The sequence below is a fragment of the Austrofundulus limnaeus genome, unplaced genomic scaffold, assembly GCF_001266775.1.
Source record: "Austrofundulus limnaeus strain Quisiro unplaced genomic scaffold, Austrofundulus_limnaeus-1.0 Scaffold379, whole genome shotgun sequence".
Taxonomy (NCBI): Eukaryota; Metazoa; Chordata; class Actinopteri; order Cyprinodontiformes; family Rivulidae; genus Austrofundulus; species Austrofundulus limnaeus.
The window spans coordinates 312647-323252 of record NW_013952781.1 but is presented as its reverse complement, the minus strand read 5'-3'; the positions used below and the strand labels follow the sequence as shown (position 1 = coordinate 323252).

The following is a 10606-nucleotide window of genomic DNA, read 5'->3' as shown; positions in this document are numbered from 1 at the left end:
GCTTCAAGTTCAAAACATTTGTAAATATGGTTCAGACAAGTAAAACATTGATATTTCATCAACTTAAACCATAAAGATTGTCATCAGGAAAAGATTGTCTGTTACATAAGAATTTTTCCCACAGAAAAACCATACATAGCTGAAATCATACTGAGGGAGAAAAGAGATCTGTCCTCTCTTCTCCTGTAACTTTGATAAACATTCTCTGATTATCAAAATGCATAATACTTTCAGTTAAGAGAGCGCTAAATCAAATAAGAGAAGATTCTTCTGCTTTTATCTGATTTAGAAGGAAAGTGGCCTTGGGTGGCCTAAATACAGTTCTAAGTGGAACAGAGTTTTTGTCCATTAGAAAGCTCATCAGAGGACTGAGAGTCCAAGATAGTTCCTTGATGATTTGACTCGAGGTGACCCCTACAAAACCAATGTCGACCTCTTTGACCTATGGTAACCATAAGAAGAATGCACAAACTGAGGATAGTGATGGGTGGTGTAAACAAGCTGATCTAGCACAGTGATTGCAGGAACCAGGTCAACTAAAGTGCAAGTACCTGACCAATTTGGCGGGATAACTTGGTAATAATGAACACCACATAACCAGACATAATCCTGGGGACATCCTGCTCCCAGGTCATCAGGCAAGGCAAGAAGATAGGCCTGAACGGCAAAGGATGAAGAGAGTTTGTGTGATTTAATCCTAGAAGGCACACGGCGAACAATGCAGGGAGAGACGTCAAAAGGGGGCGGAGCACAGGTACTGTCAACAATTCGAAGACAGCCTACTSTCTCGCCAAGGAAAAGTCTATCAGGGTTCCATGTTCTGTGAACACAAAAGAGATGAGACATGGAACTGTATGAGGGATGAACAGTGCCCACTGGTTCAAATAAAGAAAAGTCGTCAGTGCGTAATGCACTGCTATCTGTGGCTCTGATGGCAACATGAGACATGTGTTCATAAGGTGCTGGAAGGTCTGTTCTAGCATAAACCCAGCTGTTGGACCCCTTTAAGAAAGGAGTCAGCACCATCAAAGCACACAAGAAATCAGTAGAGTTCAAAGGGCGAGGCCTAACAGGAAGAGACATGCTTGCATCATGTGGAAACAAAGTACAGGCATAGCAGGAAGTGTTTAAGCCAGCAGTTTGCAGAATAGACCTGACCGTGTTCCACCAAAGATTCCCAGCTTGACCCTTAGACGCCACACCAGCAAGAGCAGGAGGGTGATGGACAGCCCCCCAGGAAACCCAGCGTCTAAGGACCTAAAAACAGGAGATAATTATAATATTTGGGACACGGACAGATAGCCAGAAAGGTGCACAAACGTCGTAGCCAGTGATATATGCACAGATGGTGTTGTAACCAGTGTCAGATACAACAGCATTTTCAACGTGGAACGTAATAGCTGGAGAAGTGTTGTTTACTTTCCAGATTTTGATCCTGTTCTTAATATCAGAGACATCATCTTTAAGTGTGTATCCCCAGTCAGAGTAGCCTGTTGTCCAAAGAGCCTCTGACCAGGAGTTGCAGGTGGGACACACATCAGGAACGCTGTAACAGACATACATTTCATATCATAACAGTAAAGTCCGAACAGTAAAAATAGTCACACGGGTTCAAAATGACAGTGCTAGTGGTGCCAACTGTCACAGAGATATTGGGCCCGTGCGTACAGTCATTGATCCAGGTGGAATGAGCTTTCAAACCGGGTGGGTGGGGGGCGTCTTGATTAATCAGTTCTGGAACACGCCCACAGGTGAATGGGGTGGAAAAGATCATAAAAAATAGTCTAGCAACTATGCACCCAGGCATTTTTTTCTCGGCTCAGGTGTAATCTTTTACTTCAAAGAATATGTGATCAGCCGATCACAAAACAGGAGCTAAGGTCGTAGCAGTGGCCTCATGCTCAGATGTAGGAGTAGTTCCATCCGGTGCTACTCTGGGGGGATGCAGGACCTTCCTGCAATGGGAGATGTGGATCCAAGTCACACGCTCTGCCATTTTCACAGCCATCTGGGTAACCAGTAGAACTTGGAACAGACCAATCCAATGCTCGGACTTCCAGGACGCCCGTCTGAGGTTCCTCACCAGGATGTGTTCACCGGGCCTCAGGTCATGGAGGGGGTGGTCCGCCGGAGTTGGGAGAGCAGCTTTTACCTGCGAACGAACACAGTCAAAAAGAGAGGACAGTTTAGAACAATAGGTTAACATCTTATCTTCACACAGATTTGTGAATGAGATTGCTGATGTTTCAGGGTTTAAACCCACATTTGGTGGTACTGCAAAAATGATCTCAAAAGGACTAAGATTACTTCTGCTCCTCCTCCTTGCTCTCATGTAAAACAGCCCCAATGGTAAAGCCTTTGGCCAGGATAAGCCTGTTTCACTGCAGCACTTTGCCAATTTCTGTTTTATTGTGTCATTTTACCATTCAACTGCACCCACGCTCTGCGGATGGTAAGCACCATGTTTTTTCAGGTCAATGCCAAGATATTTACTAAGCTCAGAAATGGCTTCATTGGCAAAGTGTCTACCGTTGTCACTTGAGATCTTTTCAGGAATCCCCCAATGGGGAATTGTTTCAGATAACAAGCACCTGGCGACATTAGAAGCAGTTTGTGTAGATGTTGGGAAGACCTCCACCCATTTTGAAAACGTCAACAAAAACCAAACAATACTTTTTCCCTTTAGCTGGACTTAACTCAATGAAATCCTTCATTAAATGCTCAAAAGGTGGTGAAGGTGCTGGATGGGCTGCTTCAGTTTTAGCTTTAATCGGCCTCCCTGCATTCAGCTTGGCACAGATCATGCAGGACTGACAGTATTTCTGAGCAACAGTTGTGAAACCAGGGGCAAACCAGTGTGTGCTTCCCATAGAAATCCCAGACTTGGATGCATAAACTAAACCATGGGACAGTTTTGCAAAATGGTTGAAAAAAATGCTTCGGCAAACAAGGCATAGTGTCAGGACCCACCCAAGCGTCATTTTCAAAGTTAAAACCTGCTTTCTTCCAGGCTTGCGTCTCTGGAGCAGTGGAGAAAGACTGCATGTATCTCAGCGAGCAAGGCTCTGCAGCCTTATCTTCAAAAATGTAAACACTTGTGGGCCATAAGCAGCCTCCTTAGCTGCATCGTCAGCAGCTCTGTTTCCAACTGAAAATGGGTCAGTGCCGTTCGAGTGAGCAGCACATTTGCAGACTATTTGTTTTGGCAAAAGAATGGCTTCCAGCAGTGCGGCCACCAGTTTATGATTCAAAATTGGTGAACCATCAGATTTCAGAAATTTCCTGTGTTTCCAGAGTGCCCCAAAATCATGCACCGCCCTGAAAGCGTACCTGCTGTCAATGTAAATGTTTACTTTTTTGTTTTCAGCCCATCTGTACGCTTCTGTTAGAGCTATCAACTCTGCTGCTTGAGCAGATAGGTGACTAGGTAATGAGGAGGAGCAGATAACATCAGCATTCTCATTCACCACAGCAAACCCAACCTTATTTTCCCCGGTTCCCCTGTCCCGCCGTGCTGAACCTTCCACAAACAGGTGAGCCTCAGGTAGACTCAGAGGTTTATCCGACAGGTCCGGACGGGGGTTGCAACTCAGCTCTAACTCTGCGACGCAGTCATGAGGGAGTCCTTTGTCGGACAAAGGAACTAGCATGGAAGGATTTAGAGCTGAGCAGCGACGCACTGTGACATTTGGGCTTTCGAGCACAGATGCAAAATAACGCGTATAACGGGACGCGCTGAGATGTGATGTTTTTTGTTCATTTAGAATTTGGTCTACAGCGTGAGGGACAAACAAGTTCAGATTGGAATACCCCACAATGTTGCGACGCTAAAATAGCCTTTTCAGCTGCTGCTACAGCGCGCAAACATTTAGGCAGCCCAGCAGCTACTGTGTCTAACTTAGCGCTAAAAAAACCAACAGGTCTCATCTTATCACCATACATCTGGCTTAGCACCGAGGTCATGCAGCCAGATCTTTCGTCATCATGCTGATAAAATGGCTGTGTCGTGTCTGCAGTTCCCAGACACGGAGCACTCTGCAGAGCCTTTTTCAACACCACAAAAGCTTCCTCTCCTTCAGGGGACCAAGAAACTGTGCCAGACGGCACCAGGCCGGGGGCGTGACAAATTTCTCTAATTGGCCGTTCTAACTGTGAGTAGTTAATGATGAAATGTCTACAGTAGCCGACCAGACCTAGGAAAGACATCAGCTGCTTCTTTGTGACAGGACAGGGCAGGGAAGTGATGGCTGAGACACGCTGCGGAGACAGTCTTCTACCTGCAGCAGATAATACATGCCCTAGGAACGACATCTGCGGTTTTACAAACTGCAGCTTAGAGAGGCTGACCTTGTGACCCTGCTCCGCCAGATAGCATAACAATGCCACAGTGTCCTTCTCACACTGGCCCTTAGAAGGGGAGGCCACCAAAAGGTCTTTAATGTACTGCAGAAGGGCGGATCCAGGTGACAGTGTGAATGATGACAGGTTTTTGCACAAAGCTTCATGAAAGATTGTTGGGGACTCCACATAGCCCTGGCACAGCTGAGTAAAAGTGTAGCAAGCACCTTTAAACTCAAATGCAAACCAGAACTGGCTATCTTTGTCAACAGGGATGCTGAAAAATGCATTACTCAGATCGATCACACTAAAACAAATGGCCACAGCTGGTATTTGCGAGAAAATAGTGTAAGGATTTGGGACAACCACTTCTCTCGCGAAAACAGCAGAGTTTACTGCCCTGAGATCCTGGACAAAGCGCCAGTCGTGGGGTGGTTTTTCTCTTATTATTTTACAGGAAAAATGGGTGTTCGTACAGGTGAGGCCTCACACTGCACAATAACACCAGCCTTTAGCAAAGATTCAAACACAGGGGTGATTCCATCAACAGCTTCTTTTTTTAAAGGGTATTGCTTCAGTTTTGGCCTAAAATCAGATTTAAGGGTCACAATCACCGGTTCCACACCTTTTATCAAACCAACATTACACTTGCTTTTTGCCCATAAATGATTTGGGACCTGAGATAGACAGTCATCAATGGAGCCAGACTCATTTATGGCCAGGGCGGTTAGACAGTCGACTTTGATGTTAGGCAGCTGGCACAGAGAGCGAAAACGGTCAACAGAGTTCACACTTTGCTCTGTAAACTTTCAGAGAGGGGGAGAAGTCAACCCCTGGTGTTGCTGTGGGAAACCAATCACAGGTGCTCACACAGCATAACACGAATGGCCCCAACTCGTCCCACTTGTCAGATGGAGCTTTAGCCAAAGCAATGTGGGGAACTGATCCAGAAATCATAAAGAACTCACTCTGGGCATGATTCTGTTTCACTGAGACAGCACATCGTTCTGAGCCCCAAAACATAAAATCTGTGCACAGGAAATCTTCAAAAAAATCAACGAAACTCTCAGTAAAAGGGTCTCTTAAAGATGTTGTTGTAAAAGCTTTACAGTGTAGGTTAGCAATCTGCTGAATCACTGCGGAGGGGTTAATTACCTCCCTCGTTTTGAGTGTCAGATAAACAGCAGCAGTTCCGTCAATTTTCCACTCACAGAGAAACATGTGATGGTCATCTGTGAGTGCAGGGCAGGTGAATGATGTTGTCTGTCTAATTACTTTTAACCCTGTGGGAGATGAAACTAAACTCAGGCCAAATTTCAAAATAAAATCTCTTGCTAGATGATTTATAGGGCAGTTAGTTGATAGCAAAAATCTATGTTTCAGTGTTTTTTCCCCAAAGCTGTTCTCACCAAGATCTGAACACTCCACTGATTCAGCAAAACACTCACGCACACACTTTCCTGAAGTTCCAGTAGAAAAAATGTAATCTTTGCTCTGTACCAGTGAAGGAGCATCAGAAGTTTTTATGACAGAGTGCGTTGCACCTGAATCCACAAGGAAGACCACGGGTTTCTTATCAACCAAAAGAACAAAAGTTGGATACAGCTTATACGCCTCAGCAAAATATTTGACATAACTGTTCTTGTCCTTTGTTGCTCCTCCCCCAGTTTACCCGCCCGGACACTGGTGGGTCTTGGAGAGGAGTCGATGTCTCTTTGTTGAACTGGAGGCGGTGGATCAAACCCACAGTCACATGAAGGTGGCTGATGCAGCTCTGTGAATCAGGCCCTCAGCCACACAGGTGTGACCGTCACAGTCGAGTCTGATGTGTCTCCTCCAGGAGACATCGTGTGGGAGCCTTAAGCTCGACCTTCAGCTGCCCTTCTTCCGACAGTCGCTCCCTTTGTGAACCCCAACTTCAGTGTAGGCATAGTAGCACAAGGACGCCTCACTTGTGTCGGTCACTGTCGTTGCTTGGCAGRCGCTCCCTCGTAGGATGTGCACTTCTTGTGTGGTCGAGATGTGATTTTGTGACCAGTAAAATAGGTCTCAAGGGAACTGTTTTTACAGAGAGGAGTTATCCTATCTCCAACTCTGTGGCTAATAACCGGTAAAAATTAACTTTATTGTGATCTGACCTCCTTTTTATTACTACTTGCTTTAAAGTAACCACACTCTTATAATATGTAATTACCTTGATACCTTACCATAACAGGACTCTCCTGTAATCAGAGAAAAACATTAAAGGACAACCAGAAGTATCAATGTCCAGTCAGTTAATTTGTCTTTATGATGCTTGTAAGCAGTTTAATAGAATTTGCAAGAATTGCCACATTTGATTATACAGATTAAATATATCGATTGGTAATTGATTGATTAATAATTGATGGTGATGAAAATAAAGCACTCTAAATAGCTGAACTATCTTCCTGATTAAGAAGTGTGACATATTCTGTTAATTTCAGAGAAGGCAGGACAAATTTAGAGCAGTCAGTTATTTACCCCTATGAGGTCCGAATGTTGTCTTAAAAGATCTCTCTCAGAGCTGGGCTTGGTCCAATTCTGGTCTTCGGTCTTTTTAGACTCGTCGGAGGAGAGTTGGTCAGCTTCTGCCCAGATGAGAACTGATCTTCAGATCCGGTTGCTGCTCTGCTGCTCTGGAGTCCTGCTGCTTCTTCGCTGTTCTTCCTCCAGCCGATGACACGAAGACCCTTTGCTGTGGATCAGCTCGGCCTTTTATCCTTCCTCTGTGTGCTTGCCTCCCACCTTTCTGGTGTGACCATGTGTCATGTGTTTTTCCCTGGTACTTGCCAGAATGTTGCAACTTTGCTTGACTTCCTCTTTTCGGGGTTGCTAGGTACTTTTTTATATGGTATCCATGTCCACACCTCGTTGTGTCAACATCTCAGAGAAGCATTTTGCTGCACAAAGTTCAACTTCTATTTGTTAAATTGGGGAAGTGAGACACTCTGGCCGTTTAGAAAGGGGAAGTGTGCGCTCTCTGACAGTTAGAAAGAGGAAGCAGCGCTCAGCCTTACACAAGGTTCATACTGTATGTTTGCTTTAGGGAAACGCCTGGTTCTTTCTTCACAAGAACTGCCACACACACATGCAAACTGACTTTACAGAGTATACTTTAACCTTTCTTTAAATTTATATCTGCTCTAATCACCATCTTTCTTTTAAAACATAAAAATCATAGATCACAAATCATAAGAATCATAATATATCAATTAAAAAATCACAGTCAAGAATCATCATTGCTTAGGTTACATACATTTTTTGTAAGCATTAAATTGATTACTTTAATTCATTACATTCTCTTCCTGCCTCCTCAACCTCTTTGCCTCTCGATCCTCGTTCTTCTTCCGATGTCTCCTTTTCCTGTCCAGGTCTTGCTTTTGTAGGGGTGAAAACTCCCTGCGTTTGATTCCAGAATTGTGAGCATCCTGGATTCCAGGCCCTCTTGACACTGTGTGTGTGTGCAGGTGTTTCAGAGGCCCCTGTGTTGACTTCAGCAGAAACCAACATGCGTGTGTGTGTGTATGTTCTCATCAGCTGGTGTGTGTGTGTGTGTGTTTTCAATTATCTCAGAAGGTGCAGAAAGCCTGCTGTCAGCCTGGACTGGCTGTGCTTCTGGCGTCCCCCCCCCCCGGAGGCTCCGTCCGGCCCTGTTCCATACTTAGTCAGCTGCGGGCATCCGTCACCCCTTTGATGATCCGCTTCGGGCAATCTTTAACCCAGTGGTTCGCATCTCCACAAATGTAACAATAGGAATTTGGAGGAGGTCTCTTTGCCGGCTGCTGACGCTTCCAGTTACTACAGCCTCTCCCTCGACCGCGAGGGAAACGAGCAGCTGGTTTTGTCACAGTCTGGGCCAGTGTGAGCTGTGTTTGCCTGTGGGCCTCAGATATCAGCTTATCTTCAGCCTCTCTTTCATCCTCCAGCTTCTCATACGCGCATCTGGCATGTTTGCGCAGTTTCTCCAAGCGAGCGTTTTTCATGTCGAGACAGGTGTCCAACACTGCGAAGACTTCCGGTAACAGCCCGTTCAGGAAATATTGTCTGAAAGCGCTCTCCCAATGCCCCATCACGTCACCCAGGTCTGACGGCTCGTCAACTGCAGAGTACTCATTATGGACAGCTAGCAGCCAAGAGTAATAGTCCTCCGTTGATTCAGCATTTTGCTGCACACAGGCCTTCACTTTTGACATGACAACCTTTCTTGGAAAAACTCGGTTGATGGTGACACACAGCTTGTCCAATGCAGCTCGGTAGTCGTTGTTTGCTGCGTCATCAAAGGTCGGATGTATGACACGGTATTCACCCACCAGGTCGCCTTTAATCTTGTCAAAGTTGGTTCGGCCCATGTGAAAGAGTAGCAGTCTTCTCAGTTCAGGGAAAGTGGGTTGTACCTCCATGCAGAAACTTTTAATGGCAGCGCAGAACTTTTCCCCACCTTCCACAATGTCCGGTAGCTGCTGCATGTACACCTTCATGACCTCATTTGTCCAGGGGCGGAACACCAGTGCTGGACCTGCATGTCCTGCGACCTCTAGCATGGGCAGGGTCAGCTCATTGGTCTTCTGAGTTAACGCTGCTTGCTGTGATTCCAGAGCCTCTTTTCCCTCCTGCAGCTCAACCGGTTTCTTTGCCACAGCATCAGAGCTGTTGTACCCTGTCTTTGAGCGAGAGGTGGAGGGGCAGGGGGCTTTTGCTGCACCTTGCTTTTCCTGTCTTTTACTGAGTTCCCTCTTTGTAGCAGCTGCTTCAGTCACCCGTCTCGGCTGTGGCCGTGGTGGCTCTTGCTTCACTGGGTCGGTGCTCATATGAGGTGGTGTCTGAGGCCCGATATCAGCAGCTCTGTCGTTATCAGATTCCGTGTTCAGCACCTCTTCCTCCTCGTCATCAGATTCAGAGCAGGATGCTGTTGGCGGTGGGGGCCGGCGACCAGGGGCCAGAGTGTCCTCATATTGTTCTCTCAGCCCATGCAGAGAGGGATAAATGGAAGGAAACAAACGTTTAGTATTTTTATCAACAGCTTTTAAATCATTTTTTTCATCCTTAACAGTAGGCATTTTTTCCTTTTCATTTGTATTGGGAGGAGAGCTACTCTTAAATATACACATCTCTGAGCTCAGAGCTTTTCTTTCCCTCCTGTAAGCTTCTTCCTCCCACGCTGACAAACATTTTTATGATGCTCTATTTCATTCAAATCAGAGACCTTTATCGTTTTTCTTGATTTAAGTTTTGATTCATGTTGCAGTAACCGGCCCCAGAGGTGGGTCAGCTGTCTAGGGCTGAAGCCACCCCCCTCCGGAAATCCGAATTTGTCAGACCACACCTGCAGACATGACATGGCCTCTTCGCCATACTTTTTAACCATTGCTTTTGCGCAGGGGCCATCTGGTGCTAACATGGGCTGAGCGACAGATGTAATCTGACCCATCACTATAACTCGTGCCTCAGCGCACTACTTATAAACTTCCTTAAAATGGAAATCCGGCGGCCGCCTTTATCTGACTTTTACCTACCCTGTTTCCCTGAAACAGCAAATGGAAAATGAATTTTCCCTCAGCAGTTAGCCTGGCTAACTACCTACTCTAACCAGGTTCTAACTAATTCACTCTTGGCTTCCTCAAAACAGTATAGTCAAACCAACCTGTTTTAAAAACTTGGTCTGGAATAAAACCGCTCCCAGAACCTACCTCAGCTAAAAATCAGTCAGCCCCTGAAAACAAACCAGAGCAGGCATCTAAACAAATAGATTTTTAGAGTGTGTTGAGCCCAAAAAGAGTTAGCTGTAGCACATTCGCTCCTTAACTTGTTTTTTTTCCCGAAAACGTAAAGAAGATATTTAGCTCACCGTGTTTCCGTCAGACAGGTTCTTTTTCAGCTCCGATCTCGAAAAGGCACCCACAATGGCCGAGCCAAAGACCAGAATCCAGCGTGGACACTTGCAGAGGGAAAAAACATTTTTCTCTCCCCGTCCAGCTGACGGTTCGGCCGCAGCGGGCGACTCCTGAACCCGGAAACTGCCTATGATAACACCAAAACATCTGTCGTGGCAATTAAGGACAGAAACACGTTGAAATAATGCCAAGAGAAAAAGTCTTGCATGTATGGTCGTAAAATTATTTATTTATGGGCAGACAAAGAACAGAAAACAATCAGGAAGTCTGTTGAATGTGGCCACCTGATAAGGTTTTTTAATAAAGTGTTATTTGAGTTCACTGTTTGTTCCAAATAAAGACTCAAAGTGCGTGAC

At 45.6% G+C, this 10606-nt stretch overlaps 1 protein-coding gene across 1 annotated transcript; it reads right to left on the bottom strand.

The window, feature by feature from the left end:
* Positions 1 to 6618: 6618 nt before the first annotated feature.
* On the bottom strand, positions 6619 to 9185 carry LOC106528435 (uncharacterized; the record flags this gene model as incomplete). The annotated part of the gene is given in 1 exon segment (XM_014023604.1): positions 6619 to 9185. A coding segment is annotated over 1 exon segment (1143 nt). The 3' UTR covers positions 6619 to 8024.
* Positions 9186 to 10606: the final 1421 nt, after the last annotated feature.